The 23265-nt window shown below is 40.3% G+C and overlaps 1 protein-coding gene across 1 annotated transcript in view; it reads right to left on the bottom strand.

Moving 5' to 3' along the window:
• Window positions 1-23265, bottom strand: part of LOC144039444 (forkhead box protein N3-like) — a 79097-nt gene that overhangs the window by 42317 nt on the left and 13515 nt on the right. Inside the window, exon 2 of the mRNA XM_077552791.1 lies at window positions 1665-2264. Coding sequence (XP_077408917.1) covers window positions 1665-2246 — 582 coding nt within the window. The 5' untranslated portion in view covers window positions 2247-2264. The remainder of the gene's footprint in view (window positions 1-1664; window positions 2265-23265) is intronic.

The following is a 23265-nucleotide window of genomic DNA, read 5'->3' as shown; positions in this document are numbered from 1 at the left end:
AGTGAAAAAGAACTAAGAAAGCGAGATAGAGATCATCAACTATTGATAGGGTCGGATCTGGTACAGCTGTAGACAAAATACGGAATATGTTGAATTTCAAGTTGGATATCCCTGCAAACCACTGATAACTGTCTCTCTGTGATATAAGTCACTATCAGATGTGATGGAGTGAATAATGCGCCCAATTGTATATTAAACTTGTACATCATAAAGATTTATACCCCCAAGTATTCTGAATATGGCTGTCAGATGACACCAGACTAGTTTATGAATACATGCACATACAGTAAAGAATAGCATAGATTGTTGCATAGTGAATAGAACTTCTAGTCAAACGCCTTTGAGGTTTGAAATTTTGACAACTTTTTCAGAAAAAAGACCATAAAAGTTGTTCAAAAACTGTCGTCATTTGTAACATCAGACAATAAGCCAGAATGATGTCAGCAGACCACAGTTAAGCCATCAAAGAATTTACGGCGCATATTTTGCTTTTTGATCACACTCATTCCAAAAGGACTAACAACTCCTGATACAAAATGCATGAGACTTATGTTATTAAAGTGTACATCTGGAGCCCCATTTCAAGGTATTGATGGGGAAATGAAGCATGTGTTGTAAAGTTTGATAAATATCTGGTGTTCCCATTTTTTGTCTGTTTTGTCTAGTTTTGTATTTGCCAAAATAATTCAGCTGGTTAATTTTAATGCTCGTCACCATGTTTGGGGTGGATGTGACGTCACCTCGTTGACAGGCCATCACTCGCATCCATTAACTCATTCACTCCCAGACATTTTCACTGAAGTAATCCCCTTCACTCCCGGTTGTTTTACTGGATTTTGACTGATTTCGCAAGACCCACAGAATATTGTGTTATTTTGCTATAATAACATGGAACCTACCAAAAGAGTCTCTTCTTTCATCAGCAAAAAAATATATATTTCTATCTGTTTCCATTTTGCAGCAATTAGCATTAGAATATAGCTAGGTTTAATCATTATTCACAAATATATTTAGAAGAGTAAATTAGCTTTTTTTTCCCAATATGGCCCTAGTTGATCTATTTTGCTCTGCTGCCACCTGCTAGCCATTTGTGTAATAACTACAATTTCTTCAACCGTTCTCTGAAGTTGAGAGGCTGCATCAAAGCCTTCTGTATGCTCTAGCATGAAAAACATTTTAAAAAACATATAAATACGTCTTTGGGACACTTAAAACATTTAAAATAAAACGTATTTATAAGTTTTTGGGAGCAAATTAGTTAATTACCATTAAGTAAGATGCCAGATCGCTTGCCAAGTTGCTTATGGCTGTAAATCTTTCTCTACCATTGCTTCAACCATTCTCTGCAGTTCAGAGGCTGCATCAAAGCCTTCTGTATGCTCGAGCATGAAAAAAACATAAGAAACGTATAAATATGTCTTTGAGACACTGGTAATATTTAAAATAGAACATATTTATACGTTTTTTTGGGAGCAAATGAGTTAAGGCTGGTGGGGAAAGAGTCCATAGGATATACTTTATCCTACGTACAGTATATGTCAATAAAATAACATCCTTTTGGGATTTCATGTCAAATAACATGGGAGTAAACAATGGGTAAAATGTATTCAATTCAATTCATACACCATTAAAAATGCTTAGAAAAAAACAGCTGCCGTGGTTACCTGACTGCGGTCTTTATCCACCTTCTTGAAGCATTTGTTTAGTGACAGATTGTGGCGCACTGAGTTCTTCCATCCTGTGGGGGCGCTTGCAAAGTAGGGAAAATGCTCCAGGATCCATCCGTAGATATCTTTTACCGGCAGTCGCTTGTTCGGCGCATCCTCGATAGCCATAAAGATCAAGCAACTGAAGGAGTACGGCGGTTTCCTGTTGGCCCCCGCTGCCAAGTCGTACGGCGAGTGTGCATCGCCCAACAGGGGGTCATCCGGGCATGGCGACGTGGAAGAAGGCGAGCGGGGGTGCTGGCCGTCGGGGTCCAGCAGCGGGGAAACGCTACGCAACCCCGAGTGGCTGAAGCTGTTAAGGAGGTCAGTACTCTCGTGGAGCCAGGAAAGACTGGTGAGTTCCTCGTCGTCAGCTTTGGAGAAGGAGGCTGACAAGGACAGGGAGAGGTCAGCCGCCTCCGCCTCGGATGCTGCCGTTGCGGCGTCCCCTTGTCGGTACGGCGGGCTCATGCCCTGTGAAGCGCTGGCTCCACTGCTGGGGCTCTGGGCCTTCTTACTGGGGGGCATGGTGGGTCCCATCCAGCCCCGGGCTCACTCCTGCAAAGGAAGAAACAGAGAGTTAGTGATGGGAGAATAAGAAGAGGATTGAATTGAGAGAGGGGGCAAAAAAAATCAAGGTCATCTTGTGTTATTCATTTGTCTTCCTCATTTTCATAAAGGCCAAAGGGTAGAGAGACAAACCACATACTTTTTTGGCCACATTTCCAATTAGACTCCGAAAGACATGAAGAGGGAAGTGTACATCATCATTTTTCTCACAGGCTTTCTATCCATTTCTCACTGGCATGGCAAATTTAGTGCTTCACTGGTTGGGAAACTCCGACATGTTCAACTGCCAGCCAATTACGCGCGTACCATGCAAGTATTGACATTACACAAGGTTGCTGTCACAATATAAGTATTCTGTTAAAAGGTCTCACAATTGCTGGATTACACATGCCATGCCAAGTCTGTAATATTTGAAGAACATGTCATAATGTAGTTAGTAGATCTTTGGAATGTACTGTCACTGGATTCTACTTGTTTGCACCGACTTAATTGTATTTAGATTAGAGCTATCAAATGACAATTTTTTTTTAATCAGATTAATCACATTTTAGAATTTTGAGTAATCACGATGAATCGCTTCATTAAAAAAGACCAATTTGATCAACATTTTTTGCCCGACAAATTTGAAGAGCACCTGTCATGTGTTAATTCTTTCGACATTTAATGTTATGAGGACGTCTTCAACATTTTTTGAACAACTGCTCATGCTCATCATCCTCTTTTTCTAATCAGTTAATTACTTGCATAATTTAAAATGGGAGAAAAAAATGGCCCCAATATTTTGACATGAACAAATATTCTGAATGTCACACACTAACATTTATTAAATGCTTTACTTTAATGTATGTAGTTATGTTTATTGCTCAAACAACAACGTAACCAGCCGCTGTCAACAAAAAAGATAATCTGCGGTCAAAATAGTGTGATTAATCTGCGTTAATACCTGATTAATGCGATATTTTTTGTGATTAATAAATTAGTTCACGCTTTACCTTTGACAACACTCATTTACATACTACTCCACACATTCAAACCCCAACCTCAGAACTGTAAAGTCAATGGACTAATCACTCACATCATATGGCATTTACGAGGCGTTACACAATCTGAATTTTTCGGCCGATGAGCGATCCACAAGTTTGATAATAACGATAACCGATCACCAAATTGATAGAGCAATATAACTAAATTAAAAAACTTCTACACTTACTCTACAGTTGACCGATGCCATTTGCGGTGGATAAGGACTGGCCCAACCCACGAATAGGGAAAACCCATGAATAATTGACGTCAATTGTAATGCATGTAAGGAAAAAGAAAAATGTTAAATGTTGATAATCAATAAATATAACATGCAGTCTTATTACATGGAGCCGAGGGCAAATTAAGACAATCAGTGGTACTTAACGTTAACCTTTAACATTACAGCCGATCAGATCAGTGTAAATAACAAATTTGCAAACATTTCCTTTGATTATATGCTATTATTAATAATGATATTAATCTAGAGCAGTGGTGGACAAACTCGGTCCTCAAGGGCTAGAGTCCTACAGGTTTTGGATGTTTCCCTGCTCCAATGCAGGTGATTCCAATCAACAGGATCGTTATCAGGCTTGGAGCTTGCTGATGAGCTGATCATATATCAGCTGTGTTGGAGAAGGGAAACATCCAAAACCAGCAGGACTCTGGCCTTCGAGGCCAAGTTTGTCAACCCCTGATCTAGAGTGAACAATGGGCACAACAACAGTCATATCAATAACAGTCCCATTTATACAAATCTCTAAAGGTGTTTACATTTTCAAAAGCTCACTTCTACAACATTTCCTAGGAAATCACAATGCACACTATGAACTACCTGCGGGCTGTTCATGCGGAGGATAACTGGTGCCCGTGGGCACCATGTTGGTGACCCTTGGCATATACTGTATATACTAGCAGTCAAGTTAAGTCCATGGATGTAAATTTTGTTGTGGCAAAACAGCAAATAGGTGAGTATTTCAGCAAATAGCTGAGGATAGATTCCCTCCTATAGACAAAAAAACACAAATTAAAAAAAAAAAGTAAATCAAACTTTTTTATTTCTATTATTATTTTTATTTATTGTATTTTATTTATTTTATTTCATTTAATTTATAAATTAAATTATTATTCAAAAAATTAATCATTGAAAAATGTAAACCCTCCTTTCGAGAAAGTGTCGACTGTCGACACATTTCTTTTAAGAAAAATTGTTTTGAAGTCTGAACACATGATAATGAATTGTGTTTGCCCCTAGAGGAGGTTCCACTATATTGGATCAAGAGATTATTAGTAACCAGTGGAACTGTCCCTGCTGACTACTAGGTAATATTACAATTAAAACGGAATGCATTTCCATGTATTATAGGTAATATGACCTCTGCATTTGCCTCTGGAAAGTGCACATCGCTAGCACACACCATTAGTGACACATTAAAGGGGTGGGCAGCTTTCCAATGATTAGCAACAATAGGAGGAGCTCGATCCCTTGCTCAAGGGCACCTCTGTTGTGAATTTGTGAGGAGGTTAGTTCAAGTTTGACCAACGTATAAAGCTGCACATCGCAATTCACATCAAGCCACCATGCAGGCAACCACACAATACAAGATGCTCATAAAACCTGTAATGCATGTAGCATGCAAACGCAGACACGCATGCATCCGAAAGGCGCATACACGCACATCAGGGAGCAGCACCATTAGGACACAGGGATTAAGTCCAGATATGTTCTGGCTGGCCCCTGTGTGGTGCGATCACTCTCTAATCCAAGGTGATCATCTGCCGATCTGTCCCCTCACTCTGCGTGATTGACGGGCAGCTGTCACCCATGGCAACCTACTGCGCCATGACAACTGTCAGCCCGCTGCAGCTCCATCCGCCACGTCGCCATAGCAACAAAAGGGAAACAACGCAGTCCCGCTCCCGTCTGCGTTTCCTACCTATCTCCGCGTCTCTCGCTTTCAATTTCCTACCCACGCTGATAACTCTGCTTTGCGGTGTCGATAGGCTGTAGTGGAAGGACTACGCTAAATATAGAATTGTCATGTATAGCCGCCGCTCCGGCTGGCTCTCCCAACAGTGGCGGGAAACGCCAGCGAGCCTTTGATCACACTCTTTCTGACGTCGTTCAACAAGCTGTCTGAGGAGGCGCTTTGTTGCATCGATATTGACATTGAGCGTAATGAATTCAAATTATCTATACATGTGAAAGCTGAAAACAGTGAGCTTCAAAAGGATGGGCAAGGTGGTGTTTGGTGTCTAAATGTTTGACAGGCCTGTCGCAGTGTGTCCAAGCTACTCCTGGAGAAGAAGCAAGGGCATGTCGGTGACATTAATCCTGGTAACAATCCCCCGGAATGCAAAGATGGATCTGATGCTCTGGTTCTCGCCATCTCCTCTTCTCTTCCTCCTCCTTGTTATGTTGCCATAGCGGCAAGGGGGCCATGAAACATTACGGCTGACAGTAAAGTCATCTCATTTTACTGTTGCTATGACAACAAACTCCTCACTGTTGGTTGGGGCCAGCGTGAGCTGCCGCCCAAGCCTGGATCGCGCTTGAGTGTGTAGAAGTGGATGCATGCGTGCATATGTGTGCGCTACGGTGTCTCCCGTGGGTTCTAATAAAGCTTAACACACTTGCTCAGCTCTAAACAAACTTTCATGCAACTCCAACAGCGGCCCCCTCAAGACCGACTGCTAAAGGACAAAGGCAGATATCGCTCAGGCTAGTGTGTGTTGGTAAGTGCGCGCATTTGGTTGACAGATGGGACTGTGCCATTCTCTCTGTTTTCTTCATTCTCCAGATCACTTTTGTGTTTGCATGCCTTGTTTTGATTTGTGTTTGGCATGACCACATTTGGCTTTGTGTGTGCATGTTCCCCCCCATCCATTTGTGTGTGTGCGAGACCCAAAGTACACTCTGAATATCTTTCTAAGTATCGCTCTCTGTTTCATCATATCCATACCAATGTGGTATCGAAGGTATAATCTGTTAAGTTTGTGAGCCTGGCACCACCCCGACCGACTGTTTGCACATTCTAACCTGATAACACATACCTCTAAAGAGACAATTCAATTAGAATAAATGTCTTTCTCTGTTTGAAACACCATAGTGGAACAGTTGGTAGCTCCGATTATTCCTACGATGCCATGAATACAGATTCCAAAAGACAGATTACAGACATCATTGATGAAACTAGAATAGCCCCCAGTCAGGTGCCTCCCCCAAGGTTTAAAATGGAGAGCGAGAAAAAAGTAAGCTCTGTGTTTCTTTGTTTCTTTCTCCATCCTGTTTTCCTAGTTAGCAGACTAGGTAACATTTACAAACGGCGATTGTCATTCTGGCATGGACAATAAGACTGACTCACACCATAGTGACTGTAATCCAACTTTATGTAGATTTTAACCAAATTTCTTTCTTCCAGGGTACAAAGTTTCATGGCAAGTCAATTTGTTTTTACACCGTCATGCTAACTGTGATCAAAACCCTTTCTGAACATAATTTGCATGTGGCAGAGGGAGAGAAAAAAAAGCACCAGCGCTAATTTGTTCTTTGCAGAGTTTGTTTTAAAGACCTCCAATGCCACCCCACAAAACCACAGCATTGATTTACTAAACAAAACAATTAACCATAAAACCATATAATGTTAATTGTAAAAACAAAGTAGCCAAAGTTAGTTAATACACATTGACCATAGCAGAGTGTATTTGTATTGGAAAATCGTTTTTTGATTTAAAAGATGCGCGTGCATAGAACCAAACTGAATAGAAATATATTGAGATACACAGTAAATTCTGTAGTGTAAATTTGATTCTATTTAGAGTAAATTTGACTCTATTTAGAGAGGGATCAAATAGACTCAGTTTTGCATTTTGTCAAATACCCATCAACCATTACCAACATTCTTTTTAAATACATGGAAAGCACACCATAACCAAATATACAGTACGGTTCTATTAAACATTTAACAAAATATCCATAGATATAAGCCATCTCGTCACAGTATGCTTTCTTTAATTGCCAACTGAGCAGACTTGGGCATGATCTAAATACAGATATTTTCATCAGCAGCATTTACAGATGACCAAACAAGTAAACTGCAAACATGTTAATTTAGAAGCATAATCTGGGCATTGATACATCCTGCTGACCTTTTCTGCCCGTCCCTATGAAGCCTCTGTGACTGTCAGAGTGTGCAAAAGGCGAGAAGGTTAAAAAAAATCCTCTGTGGCTAACGACTAATTCCCATTCTCTAATTGACAGTGTAATCATTTTACAATGCGTTCACGCTCTCGCCGATACCAGTCTAAATCACATGTCACATTTACGTAATCCTCGGAAGATCTTCATTCCCTGTTGGCTGCTGTTTCCGACTTTTGAATGTTTTGTATTCCAAAGCCAGACGAAACATTTCAATAATATCCTTCATATCACGAGCTGGAGTCTACTCCTTTCTGGCTGCTATATTCGCAGAACCAACTTCGAGTGAAATCCCCCGGTTATCAAGTTAGGAGTCCCCCCCCCCCCCCAAAATCACATCAGTGGAGGAATATTAAAATAAAACCAATATAGGCTTATGACATGCTGTCAGCGCTGCGTTTATTCTCTACTCTGGGCCCTTAGTGGACTGAAACGACTATTACAACTTTGTCAGTTTGATCCCCGCTCATGACATATGTTGCATGTCACATCCTCCCACTCCTCACTTTCCTGTCAGTCTTCACGACACAGTCAAATAAAGACTGTGCTAAAATAAACCCCCCTGGTCCCGCTCTACAATGATGCAGTAATGCTAGTGTAGAAGACTGGTCGGAGTTATTACCTCGCAGAGAGGTTAGCTGAACCTTGTGGCTCACTCTGGTCCCAGTGATAAAGCAGACAGTCAGATGCACCGAGGCAAAACTAATCTGCACTTTTTGATGACAAAAGACGACCTTTATCACTGCTGCACATAGTCAGGTTGGCTGGAATGGGAAATGGAGACCGATCAGAGGCAGAAAATGGGGAGGAAAAAAATCAGAGTATAGAATATAATAACTTCTGCTGCATATGTCAACAAGGAAGGAAGTCTCCATTTTCAGCCCCTGGACTATCACCCCGCCAATGCATTTCCTGTTTCCACTGGGCTTTAGGCAAGCTGAGCAAGACCAATCACATCCTATAATGTCTTCCTCCATGTCATCCATGGTAGCAAAGAATTATGGAATAGAGGTCAGGTGGCCAGGGTGTCTCAGGGGACTGCTGCTGACCCCACTGTCCCAGCCACTGCTCTCAGATGCATGGCAACCACCAGAGCCGGAAATGTTCACACAAACAGACACAAAATAAATACATACATGGTGTAGGCTTGACTTTTTAAAGGTGGCTCTGGTAGGCACAAACGACAAAAATACACCAGAGTGCAAATGTACTGGTTTAAACAAATCAAGTAGATGGTGAAAACAAAATTCGAACTAGATTTGTAAATAGTGCCTGGATTCATACACGTCATAGTCCAAAGAAAAAACAATCCAGTTTAATCATAAAGGTAAATGGTACAGTTGTAGGGGTATTCAAACGTACGAGCGCACTGTATAGTGAGAAAAAGGCTTAACGGCCATAAAATCCAAAATGCTGTGGCAATTGTTTTGGTATTTTCTGAGGTTGAAGTTGACATGAGTAGAGATGCGCATGGAAATTTTTTATTGATGATTCATAGCATATTTTCTGTGTCAGTAAGCGATGTTTAGCTTTTGTACATTTACAGTTGTGCTTATAAGTTTATATACCCCAAGGTTATGTCAACTTTTAAACAACTGTAAATGGAGTGCACTTTTAAAGCGTTTTATCTACACCATACATTGTCCAAAGCACTTTACCAAGCCTCATAATCACATTTTTGAAAACATATCAGAGTGTAAATATGTGGCCGACACGCTAACGCAGCCGCATCAACCCACAGAAAGATTTTCCTTTTTAGTTTAAAAAAACTTACTTTAAACTCCAGGTTCCCTCGCCGTACACTGGCCAAGGAAAGAACCCTGGGTGGTTTTTTTTTTTTAGCTTTTGTTAAAGTTTTAAATCCATCTGAACTCTGTCATAGCAGGTAGCTAGCGCTAAGCTAACAGGCGGAAAAATTTGTCTCTCCAGTTCAGCGTCCAAGTTTGTAAACTCCCTTCATGCTAGGACGGCATCAGAGGCAGAGAAGTAACGACAAAGGTGTTGGTACACTCCCTAGATGAGCTTTATTGACTGATTGCTTAACAGTTTAATATAATGCTCATTAGCCGGCAGCAGCCTCTCAAAGACCCACAGTCTTTCCTTTCTTCTCAACTGTTTCCACTATTTGTACTGTATTCTCCACAGACAGAGAAATATAGCTACACCGGGTAAGGCAATCCACTTTTTCCTTGACAATTTCATGTTGTTTGTGGCTCAATAAAATAATATAGCTTCAAATCGTTCGCCAGAGGGCTGCGTTTTCTGTTGAAGCGACTTGGTAGGTTTGTGAGGGTCGGTCACTGCCTGTAACATTTTCGTGTTTCTCCAATTTTTTTCCTCGTCGCTCGGTGTGCAGCTGGCTTTAATCAAATGTCCAACATTGCTAGAAAAAGATTGAAAATTATGTTGACCTATTGCACGGTGCTTTCCTGATTTTATGCAAATTGTTGCCAAACTGGTGCTGGAAAAGTTCTTTCAGGAACTGTCCAATTTTTTTTCTGCTACTAATTACATTGTTTTGGCTGTTTGGCAGCTGTGTTCTAAAAAGGTCATTTTAAGACACTTGAGTTTCACAGTTGCTCACCTAAATTTTACTCAAGTCTCAATTTGAAGGCAACAAAGTGGGGCCTCTTGCAATGAAATATGTTGACTGGCCTATGAGGATTTTTTTGTTGTTGTAAATCTCTCTGAATATTTTGAACTCCTTTAGCAATGCCAATATTGTATTGAAGTAGGCGAGACTAAATCGATAAAACTCTCTAACAAATCATCAATTGTATTTGTATGGTGACAAATCCTATCTTTCAAAATTGAACATTTTGCTTTTTTTAAGCTTGTGAAATAAGATGATTTGCAGCATTTTAGAGATAAACAGGTTTTTTTTTTTCAGGGCCGATGCCGATTATTAGTATCGATAGTCAATGAGGCCGATATTGGGAGCAGATATTCACTTTCACTAAAAGAGGAAATAATGGCGTAAAAAAACAACAAACAAAAAACTCCAACTCTGAACTTTGTTCTACTGAAATGTTTGCAAGTATATGATTATTAAGCAACTTTTCATATATTTTTTTAGATTATTTTCTTAGACAATAGACATTTTTGGTTAAATACTCTTAATAATAATAATAATAATAATAATAATAATAATAATAATAATAATAATAAACGGTCAGGGAGATCCCAGGGTCATTGCTATGTCTTAAAAAGTTGAAAACTTAAACACGTAAATAGCTTCCTATTGCTTTCTACAGTAAAGAAAGTTGTCCAGGATCTTAATTTTTATTTCAAATAAAAACAGAAGGCGCAGAGAGTTCCCAAGGTCAGCTGCATCTCTTATAAAGTTAACTGAAAATTTCATTAAATAGCAGTGAATGCAGTTTTAAATTGATATATTATCAGCTGCCAGATTTTTATTTTTTTTTAAGGCCGATGTCAATATTAATCAAAATACTGAATATCATTGGCAACGGTAATGGGCTTGGCTAATAATCAGTCTATCCATACAGAATTTGCTCTTGTTAGCGGTTTTGGGAAGTTAGCTTTAGTCCTCACAGACTGGCAGGAATGTGAACCACTACTCTACCATGCTGTCATTTAGAAGAAATGTTATGTAATATTATTATTTATTTTAGATTAGTTGGAATTAGTTCAACCATAATTAAGACGTTTAAAGATGATGAAATTAATCATACACTGCAGCTTCAGAACAAGTGATAGCTACAGCAGCCTAGAAGGACAAGAAATGCAGTAGACAATAACCACACATCCGCTGTAAAAAAAAAAAAATCTTGAAGCATATTTATAATCAATCGTGTTTATATACTGCCAAAACAAGTAAGCAGCTAATAAGAACAATATACAGTACAGTATATGCACAGTAATGGAGTCCTAGAACATAACTGAAAAATTCTGACTCAAAACATATCAATTGGGCCACTTAATATGCCACAAGAACACTAACACTCATAATGCTTCCTGGAAAAAAGTGTTTGACTACCTCAGAGGCAAATATCTCAGACACGACATATGTGATGTACAATGGAACCAAATCAAATACTGCCGGTGAATAATTCAAGACGGTACACGCAGACACACACAGACACGCACGCAGAGCCACTGTGTTCCAAAGTAGGCTAACCAACAAAGCAAACAGACATTTGCGTCAGGCAAACAAAGTAAGCTTGCTGTGATTCATCGGCATCCAGCAGTCGTGGAGACCCTTGCTGCCTTAGGATGGAGACCAATCAGAGTCAGACGCACACAAACTGTGTGTTTTCAATGTGGACACTTGAAGGTGACACTGTGACTGCGCTGAGGTTGTCTTTGTGTGTGAAGGACACAGCACTTGAGTCCAGCTTAAAAAAGCCCAGGCAAGTCCAGCGCTTGACAGTGACAATTACACAGCACGTCCCTGTTATAAACACCCGCGCGCTCACTCAGCCGCTAACGTCTGTTTCTCCACCACTTCGCTCTCCTGGTGGCACATTAGGAAAAAGTATCATGATAGCTTACTGCAGTACCAACAGTCTCATGTTTTCATCATTTCAAATATTTTTTCATATAAATCTTGTATCAAAATAACACATTTGTTGATGTTGTTGTTTTTTTTACTAAATTACTTTGGTGTTATAAGCCAAAAAAAGACAATGGGCTTTAATCTGGTTAATGAACTGTCAACAACACAGCGCCCTTATTTACTGTACACAGCTTTACGCCCATGCTTATTTACTCTGACCGAATGAATGCCGGAAAAATGACACCAAATACGTGTGAAAATGTGTGCCAATGTCATCTGTGTTTTGATCGAGCTGCTCCAAGGTAGTCACATTTACATTTACACAGACAACATTCCTTTGCCGTTGAAACCTATTTCCATTACACCTTTCTAGCAAGACTGTTGACAATTCTCTCCCTCAGAACCACAGTAGCGATTTCATTGTCTAAAACAACAAGTACAGTAAGCCTGGGTGGTTAAAAAGTTATCGCTAGGAATGGCAAATGTGTCAGTGTGTCATCATCTCCAACAGCCAACACAGGTATTTAAAGCGATCTGCTAATCAGCAAGCTCTGCATGAAGCCTGATACCGATCCTCAGCTGTGTTGTGTGTGGGAGACATGGAAAACAGGCTGGATAGGGGTACTCGAGGACCGGGGTTGAGAAGCACTGTGCTATAGCATACAGAAGACTTTGAAGCAGCCTCCGAACTGAAGAGAACGCTTAAAGCAATGGTAGTTATTGCAAAAACGGCCAGCAGGTGGCAGAAGAGTATAAGAGATCAACCAGGGCCATGTTGCAAAAAAGCTCTTTTCCCCAGTGTTTCCCCAACAACTTTGCGAATAATGATTTAACTTAGCTATATTCTAATGCTAAACGGAAACAGATAGATTTTTTTTTTTTTTCTGAAGAAAGAACTCTAATCTTTATTTTGGTAGGTTCCATGTTTATATAGCAATAGAACACAATATTGTATGGGCCTTACAAAATCAGTCAAAATCCAGTCATGCAGCCTGGAGCAAAGGGGGTTGCTTCAGTGAAAATGGCTGGGAGTGAACGAGTTAATGGTGAGTAATCACCAATTAAAAATTTTATATGTGGCAGCATGGTGTGCTAGTGTTTGGCATTTTTGCCTCACAGTTAGCAGATCCAGGTTTGACTCTCCATCTGAACATTCCTGCGTGAGACTCAATCCGGTGACATGGCAGTGGAATCCCTCTGCCTATTAACCAACCAGTAGAAGCAGGTAGCTCATAAAAAATAAGGTGTGCGACAGAAAGGCAAGTCAGGACTGCCCTTAACTTGCCATGCCAAATGTTTTCTTTCACAAGAGCTTGTTTTACCAATCTGGGAAGGAGCCTACAGACACTATTTTGAGAAGGGCGGACAATTACAACAGCAAAGTCAGACTGAAGTGCTTGAAACATTGCACTCTTTTATTTAAAGAACTAAAGTAATGTTCTGATAAAACTGCTCTCCTCAACGGCTCCTGATTGGTTCGACCATTTTTGGATTGGCCACTCTCGTCTCAATTTGAAGCTTGAAAAGACGGATTATATTTGTCTGTTTTCATGAATCCTCCTGCCTCACAAGATTAGACTCCAATGAATTGAAATTTGACAACATAATAAATAGATATCTAGACTTCACAATGAAAACAAACACCTGCTGTCACGGACACCTCTTCAAACCCCTCCCTCCTGTGTTCAGCCCTTCCCTCACTCCCTCAAAGGCATTCTCTGCCTGACAGTGAGCAGGTCCCTGTCGGCAGTCTGTGCTCTTTTACAATATTGAGGGAAAGGCGAACAAGACGGAGTGAGACACTAAGAAAGAGTGCTCGAAACACTATAGGATATCAAAGCGTGCAGTCACAGCCAAAAGAGCTTTGATAGCAGTCAAGGGAGGGTGCAGGTCAAAATAAGTGCCAGGAGAAAGGCTTGGTGGACCGTATAAAGAAAGGACAGAGATCCATCAGGTGCCCCGCACTGAGGATAGTGTTGAGACGGAGCTGTGAGGAAGTAAGCTTTTTTTCATCTGGATGTCTTGCAGCCCCCCTACCGCCCCCGCCTCCCCCCAAAAAATCACTATTTTCAAATGAATAAACAGGACTCTGTGTCTGTCTGTGGCCCTCTTTTCTTTTTCCCCTCTGGCTTCTTGACTTATCTTTAACAAACAGCAGCACAGGCTCTCAGCCACTGGTCGACAGTTTGTCACACACCAAATTTTTTTTTTAAAAAAATCATGGCAACAACAACTGGAAGAGACCATCCAGTTCCACAAGCCTGCCCTCTATGGCTGAATTGTCTTGCTTTGATTTCCCAAAAATTTTTTTTTGCCTTTTGCAAATTCGCAGAGACTGTAGATTGGAATCATCAAAGATATTGTACATTGTATCTGAGACAATAGATCTGACATTCAGATGGTATCTGGTGGAGAAAGTGTGACATGATAGAGGTCATGGGAAATGACAAAAGATTGAGATAAGCCTAACATAACCTGCCTTGACTTTAGTTACTTCTGCTCATACAACTGTTTATGAACTCCAACTCCTGGACATGATATGTCATGGTTATGTTCAGTCTAATTCATAGAAGAAAAAAAAATGTTCGTACAGGTGTGTGTGGGAGAGTGGGCCATTAACTTTCTGTCCAGGGTAACAGATGCCGTCATCATTAATCATTGTATGAATAGTTGAATCAGGTAACATTAAAAAAAGAGTTCCTTTAAGGTTGCAATGGCAAACATTTTCATACAGTTGGCCCACTTTCTTCCAAGCACTAATAGCTGCCCTTATAATTTGGTGCTGATATCAATTGTGCCAAGATGATTAAGCCTAACGACTTTGAACTAAAGTGGTGTTCAGAGAAGGTTTGTCGTCCTTTTTTTTCTATGACACATCTCTGGCACAGAAGATGATCATTCTTTTGATAATCTTAATGCACTGTAACCATGTTGAAAATGTAGTCTTGGTCTTCCTAAAATTTGATTTTGGGACAAGGCTCGAGATAAGTGATTTTGCATCGCAGTTTGCGGGTCAAAATTTGCATTTTGCGATTCATTTGACCATACTGAATGGCAAAACTGAAAATCAAACACAAGTTGGGTTTCCAGCCACCCATTTTTATTGGAATTTTCAAGAAATGCGGAAAAAAAACCTGAATGTTAATGCTAGAAATTCGAAAAAGGGCCCAAAATTCGCAAAAAAGTTTTTACGCTTAGAAGGGGGTGGATTTTGAAGCGTATCGAAAAAAGGAAAATGAGAACTTTGGCTATGGAAACATCCATCCATCTTCTTAACAGCTTGTCCTCACAAGGGTCACGGGGGGTGCTGGAGCATATCCCAGCTGGCTTCGGGCAGTAGCCGCCTAGCCGGGGTACACCCTGAACTGGTTGCCGGCCAATCGCAGGGCACACAGAGACGAACAACCATCCACACAGAATCACACCTATGGACAATGTGGAGTGTTCAATTAATCTGCCATGCATGTCCTTGGAATGTGGAAGGAAACCGGAGTACCTGGATAAAACCCACACAAGTTCAGGGAGAACATGCAAACTCCGTTACAGTGTACGTCAGCCAGGAGGAGTGGTCCATCCTCCCATCCTTTGGAACTGAAGTTTATATACGGCAATAAAATGCATAGGATGCATTTGTGGGGGATACAAAAAGAAATGTCACCATTGAAGTTGGTGACATTATGTTCCGTTATTCAAATGTGAATATGACCTTATGACATTGTTGATCGACTGAGGAAGGACACAGCAATCTTGAAAACCAAGATTTTGTCACAGATTACAAATCAAAAGGAAATACGGATTTCTGATTTTAATAGTTGCTTCTATTGTAAGTAAACCTATAAAGTGAGCTCTTTTAAAGCTTAGCTTAGTATTTATTTCAAACAGGTTGTGTTTTCCTATAGCTAAGATAGAATGTCTGCTGCCATTTTAATGCTTATTCTTTATTGAGTTTATGTTTATTATTCCCATAGCACCACTTTTTATCCGAGCCACTGCATCACTGAACTGTATTACTGTCTCTAAGTTTGTGTTTGTGTCAGTATCACCTTCTTTGTCTGCAACATTAACACACTTTTTTCTTACCACTCTAGAAAAATGAAGTAGAAGGTAAATTACGGTTTACAGTCTTAGAATTTGTTTTTATTGCCTACCCGTAAGATCAGAGCTGAAATAGGCAAGTGCCTTGATGTTCTCGTCTCCCTCTTTGGATTTGCTGTAAAATTATTTAAAGCTGAAAGCTCTCTTGGTAAGTCTACATGGTTAATGAAGGTGCTTGTGGTAGACTCAATAAGGAGCTGTCTTTCTTTTGTTTAGTCAAGATTTAAAAAGGTTTGGCAACGAGCCTGCTGGTTTGAAGCTTAAGTGTTGCCTATTGGAGTGGTGAACAAGCATTCTCTTCATGAGATTTAGATATTGTGTTTTTGCTTGACGCAACCATGTTCGTCAATAATGCTTGCCCTGCCTCAATCGAAGTTTTTTTCCCTTGAAGTAGCTTCACAGTGCCACAGAAAGTTTATTAATGATCCGAAATGAACAGAGGTGGGCGCGTCAGCCTGTCATGTGCCAGCGGCAAACCCGGAAGTCCGTCATCTTCACTCTGTCGGTATCTCAGGCCACCACAGTCTGTCACTCCGTCAATCCATCAGCGTTATTTTAATGCGCGTCCTTCATGCTTCTACTTAACTGGCAGGTAAACAAGCTCATAGAAGCACCTGCTAAGAAGCATCTGTGGCTAAAGTCAAACAGTTTTAGGGTTTATTCTCTCTGGACCTGGATTCCCCAACCCTGAAATTCTTATACTATTACTGCTCCTCCTGCTTCTCGTCCCCAAACTGCCCCTTGTCTTTGCTTCTCAGGTTCATGACGGCTCGGGGAGTGGCGGAAAAATCACTTCTGTCTGCACTTACAGTATTTCCTCAGTGTTTCAAAGTTACCGTCAATCGTAAGCAAAAACGGGAGTCTGTCAGTAACAGACCCACGGACATTCCTTCGGTACTGTCAGATTGGTGACGACACGGTGTAAATGCCCTCTTCTGTAAATAAATAGCCATTATCCTATTCCCAATTAGATTTTATTAACAGAGAAATACAGTTTTTCTCTTTAACCCCATCCTTTTTCTGGAATAGTTTTATCACAAAATACAGCAGAAGAGTGGGAATGACTAAAAAAAAAAGGACATGATTGCAAGTGCAAGTGACATGACAGGACAAGAAAAAGGAAAATAGTGAGTGGGTGTAAAGGAGAGAGGGTCGTTATATCCTAGGGTCATTAGCAACATTTCAAAGTCACCCCGTCTTTCAGCGTATGCTGGCTGACAGGCCCTGCCAGCAGAATTAGTGATGAGGGTTGATGGTGCCGTGATTAGACGTGTAACTCAAGGCTAAGACATGTCCTGGCAATGGTTATGGTTCTTTACATGCAGAGGTGCCATCAAATATTTGGGGCCCCATGAACAAAATCTCTTGGCCACTTCAGGCTAATGAAAATACTCTTAAAGGGCCTCTGTCAATGGGCCCTTAAAATCATTATCATTTTTCCCTTCAGTATGTCTCTTCTTATATGGCCGCTAGTGTTGTAGTCAAGACCACACCAAGAGATTATTGAGGCTAGAGAGTATTGAGGCAGAGAAAAAGCCAAGACTTTTGAAGGTCGAGATCAAGACAAGACGAGGTCTGGTATACATCAAAGAGAAATAACCAAAAAATCCAGAACAAAATGACCAATATCTTTTGTTGTTTTTGAAATGAATGCAATGAAACAAAATCTCAAGTCTAAGCAAATTTGTCGTATCACTTCGGATTAAAGTTGTACTGGCCTGGTCTCAACCGGCCTTGATCAAAAATTTTGAGCCTGCCCTTTCTGAGACCGAGACAATAGCAAGTAAAAAATACCTATGAGACAGAGACCCTTAAAAAGTGGTCTTGAGACCAGTCTCGAGATCAAGACAAACCTCAACCACTACAACACTAATGGACGCCATGGTAAAGAATGGATCATGAAGGGACACGGCTGAGATGTAATAAACCAAGACTATGATGTCAGCCATTGATTAAATGACTCCTGAACCACTCAGTTGGTACTACACCTGATAAATACCACAAGCTCTCCCAGCTCCCCATATGAGTGAACTGAATTCCCAAATTACGAGGCTTTAGATAACATACCTGGATAAATTGGCACTCTTTATAAGTCTTGAATCTCTTTGTAGATATTCATCAAAGGCTATTCACTCCTGATGCGGAGAACACAGGAGATGTGGAACAGGAGAACAACACACAATGTGGTTCATATTAAAGCCTCTGATCTGCTATCTTGAGCCGCTTTTTCTTCTACATTCCTTTAGCCAAGGGTGATATGTCAGAGGGTGAGGGGGGGGGGGGGTATCCCCTCTGCTCCTACTAAACGTATGGTGAAGCATCCTTTTTAAGTGGAAAACTGGAGGGGGGGGAAAGCTTTAGCTCTGTAATACAGTACAACATCATAAGTTTGAGCTAAAAGGTAACTGCAAAAGAAGTTAGTCCTCTTGAACTCTCGCAGTTCCCCCACAGCCTTATCCCCTGTTTTTGCTCGACATGCCAGCACTCAGAAGCAAAGTCCGACATATCCATCTGCCCGGTGCCAAGTGTACGGCGGTGACAGTAGTGTTTGTTGGATAAACTGAGAAAGGTCCATCTGTTGGCACAAACACTCCCACTCGAATGTTTACCCTAAATACAGACACAGTGGAGATCCCTGTGGGTGCCCCGACTCCTTCCCAAAAGACCGAAAACAAACTAGTCGGCTTAAATCTACACTAATTTGTTTGTAGTTTAAAAAAAAATGACAATATATTAAAAATATTTACAATATTACATCACTGACTTATCCTGTCCAAAGTGTAGCTGATGTACGTGGAATTTGTGAAATAAAGACTGTTGGTTGTTGTTGCGACTTCCGATCATATGTAACACCCCATTTACCCTTGTGACAATACGAGATAGGGCATTTCCATTCTCTGTGATTATTGTAGGAATCGGAGAATTCTTGAAACAAATTTTTGCTGATCCAAATTAGGATTGTTTAGCCTTGGATGGCTGTGATCTAATAAATGCCATTCTAGTTTATAACAATGCAGTGTTATGCTAATGGGAGTTCTGTGGAATCGGCACGCCATTGCTCTCTCAATGACTAATCTACGTTTGATTTAAGTTGTTTCAGTTTGTTGTGCAATCAGTGACTTCAGCTGAGAAAGTTTATGAAAACAGAGCAATTTTAATGTACACCAATTTTTTTCTACACTATCCTCCAGGTTACAGCACAGTATGAAGCCAAGTCCTGCTTACCTCGGACTGGTTACTAGTCAATCCAAAGGTAATTAATAATTGGTGATCTATCCTAAAGCAGCTGTGAAGTCAGATATGTGAGGCAATACAAAGACCGTTTTAATGAACAAATGAAGCAGAATTGAAGGAGAGAAACTTTGCATGAATTTAAAAGTTGCTGAATACGCAGCCAATATGTAAGCCGTGATGAGAGCACAAAGTTTTAGGTAAGGACAATTTAGATGTCTTGGATAAGATGCCTCCACCAACTGTGTATTCGATATGTCAGAAGAGTTCCATAGTTCCAGATTTGTGATCTTCCGGTCCAACTTTACATTGTCCATCTGTGCAGGACTGCTTGCAGTTCCTTGTAAATTTTGTTTTGCGCGCTTTGATCTCCCGCCAGACCCAATTAAATCAGCTCCTTCTTCCACCATATCAAGGACCACCAGTGCACCTCACATGCGCTGTATTTAAAGGGATTGAGAGGAGGCACGTCGACTGGCAATCAAGTCAGATGTGTTCACGCCCACAACGCCGCTCTCAAATTTTTACTACACAATATTTACCATGTTTTTTTTAATCATTTTTTGCACACTAGAAGTACACAAAAATGTAAGGGAAAAAAATATACAAAAGACTAATAAAAACTACACTAAAATGCAGCATTTAAAAAAAAAAAAACTAAAACTAATAAAATCTCAACAAATGTAAGGACCTTCAATCTCTCTATTGCGTGCACATACATTGCGATGACAATGCTCAAACAATGTATCCTGCAGCTCTAGTCACACTGTCTTAACCCATGGGGATGGTATTACCGCGGGTTCAAACCAAACCTAATGATCACTGTAGCACATGCGCACCAAGATAGAGCAAGTTCATTAATTTTTGTGTGACGAGTGACTTTAGCTGCCCTACACTTCAGACGCTACACTCCCATCCCTATTTGTGATGTCGAGGAACCTTTCTGACACAAGTCCGTACAGTCATGAAATAAGATGCTTTGCCAATATTTCTGTTTAATAATGATTTGTTGAGCAAAATTTGCAGGCGAAAACATGTGTAAGAATGTGTCTAGGTGGAATCAGCTTCTATTCATGGTAGAAGAAAGAAGTTAGCTCTGAAGCAGGACAAACTCGAGTGTTCACAGTCACTGCATTGCACTCTTGCATGAAAACGTATTAAGGTCAACTGGATCTTCCATATTTGTTTGCATTCGCAGACACATGTTCCCCTTCTCCTTTGCTCTTTTACTGTGGTTTCCTGTGCTCACCGCCTGCCTCGTGCTACATTCAGAGCATGAACAGTCAGACTCAGCAAGTCTGGACGGAGCTGCTGAATATTCAGGTCCGTGCTCCCTGTCTTGCTCTCTCATTTCTTCTTCTTCTTCTTCTCACCCACTTTCTCTCTCACCTTAAACTCTTCTCAATACCCCTCTTTGCTCCCTTTTTCCTACTCTCCACAGCTTTGCCACTGCCAGTGCTCTCTGAGCTCCACTTTCATTAAGGGGCTCTCCTCTGATAGCCCTTCATATAGCACTTAATCATCATAACAGCAAGAGCGCTCTCTCTGCAACGAATCACCTCAAGGGGCCGGTCCTAAAGACTCTCCGTTAACTGATGTCATTATCTGCCGGATTTGTCATTGGTCGCCCGCCCCAGGTGTTTGACGGAGGGCTCAGTGGGAGCGTCAGACAGGCCAAGGACGTTCCTCTTCTGGAAACGAGTGGTTGAAATGTACAAAAGAGTCTTGCCAAAAAGAAAGAGAGCACGTGGTGTGTTTGGTTTGCAGTCAAGAAAGAGATGAATAAGACTACTGAATAAATGGAAGGGAGCAGGGAGGTTTGAATCACATTTTTTTCATGAATGAATCTTGAGGGAAACGACTGCTCACTATAGTCGATGCACTTTTTAAGAGGTGTTACATTTTTTTGACTGGTTCTGTACCTGCATCAATGTTGTAGATAAGACTTGCTGGGTTTACCCATAGATGAACTGTGACAACCTTTCACATGGACACAACAAACACATAAAACCACCATGAAATCACAGCTGCTCAGTTGCTATGCGTCAGTCTCGCCATCATCCCAGATAGCATTAAGCACACATGGCTGTGGAGACCGAGACAGTAAAACCACACTCGCCTGAGGTCGAAAGGTCACAAGGGTATTGTGACAGTGTTGCTTAGCAACAGACACGACAGAAAGATCATTTCCACTGCGATCAACCATTATGCCCCTTACCAGATCAAAATCCAGCAATGATTACTATGTTGGAATTTGCTGCAAATTACAACTGTTCTCAGCATGTTTGAGATACTGTACATGCTGAATGCATTTTAGACCACAAATCTGGCAAAACTGATAGCTCATGTAAAACAACAACACCAAAATATTATGACTCAGTGTGCCATTATGAGTCTGAAGCAAATCTTGAGTTGAATCACTTTTACACATTTCAAACATTTCACATTGCAGTGACAAGCCAATTTTTGGCACAGCTTTTAATCAACCCTGTTATGTAATAGTTAATAAGTGTTAGACACACCCAACTATCAAAACATTAGCATGTGTAGGATCAAAGGGGGCTTTAGCCTATCACAAACTTGTCAATTTATTCAGTTCTATCTGACAAATAGCAATAAAAAGATGACATGAATGAAGATGACTGTAAGTGCTTCACAAACGTAAACAAAATCAAATAGGTGAACATGTAACTAATTGCACGAGAAAGAGGTTCCAGATAAAGTTACTTTCCTACAAAAGGTTTATTTGAAATTAGCCCCTCATCCCTACACTCTAAAAACAGTTGGGTCAAAAATAACCCAACTATGGGTAAAAAATTTATCGATTTTCTACTTGGGTCAATTTGACCCAACTTGGTCTTTTAAATTGGTCTTTTAGTGTAAAGCAACTCATAAATATTGGTCAGATCCTTTACTTGGGTCAAAATATTGGGTCATTTTGTATAAAACAACCCAGAAAGTTGGGTCAAATTATAGACCCATAAAGTGGATCGGTCCATTTTTTTATCCATAAATGGGTTACTTTTGACCCAGCTCTTTTTAGAGTGTATTGTGCATGCTCAACAATGCCTTGTGTTATTTAATTGAGCTGACTCAGGATTAAGCATGTGGCAAAAAAATTGACTGAAATTAGCCTCTATGAATTCTTTCAAGAGTTTATAAAAGGAAAGGTAACTTGTAAATTGGTGTGTAGTTTTCTAATTGGCATGGGTTTCTTGAGGTGCAGCGGAACAGTTCAAATAATCAGGTACTGTCCCAGAGGGAGGAAATCCATTATATTAAAGAGCAAGCAAGGAACTAATTCCAGAAAGCCATATAAGGAGGATGCACATGGCCAACAGAATTAAAAGGAAAGGGAAGGAAATGGGAGAAAATTGACCAAGTGATGTGGAAAGTCATGAATAATTAATAATAAATGACTACCTGTAAAATACTGCATCATTTCATTTCAGTTAATTACCGGTAAGACAAGTATACAAATAAATAGACTTGTCACATCATTGAACCAAATCATCTTTATGGTCAACATTTCTTTAGGAAATATCAGATGCATTCAACGTTTTTACTCATTTTACAATTGAGGTCATCACAGGATTATTGTATTAGCAAAAATAAGGTACAAAGTATAAAATACATACGTAAAGTGAGATAAAGCAGATCCTCTATTCTTGTAGATGGTCTTCCACTTATAATACTGTACTATTTTTCATTAGTATGACGAGAGGCAGAATTATGGACTACCTGCGTTATTTATTTATTTATTTTTTATCATGGATGAACAAAATACAGATTCAATAGTGAATGAGGTGGAAATAAAGCAGTCTGGGTGTTAAAACACACCTTTTCGATAAGTGGATATTCTTTGGTTGGTCATCATGTCAGTTAACAACACAAAAATTTCATGTATGCACTGCCTTCCATCCATA

Source organism: Vanacampus margaritifer, chromosome 19 (genome assembly GCF_051991255.1).
Source record: "Vanacampus margaritifer isolate UIUO_Vmar chromosome 19, RoL_Vmar_1.0, whole genome shotgun sequence".
Classification (NCBI taxonomy): Eukaryota; Metazoa; Chordata; class Actinopteri; order Syngnathiformes; family Syngnathidae; genus Vanacampus; species Vanacampus margaritifer.
This window is presented reverse-complemented; position numbering and strand designations above follow the sequence as displayed.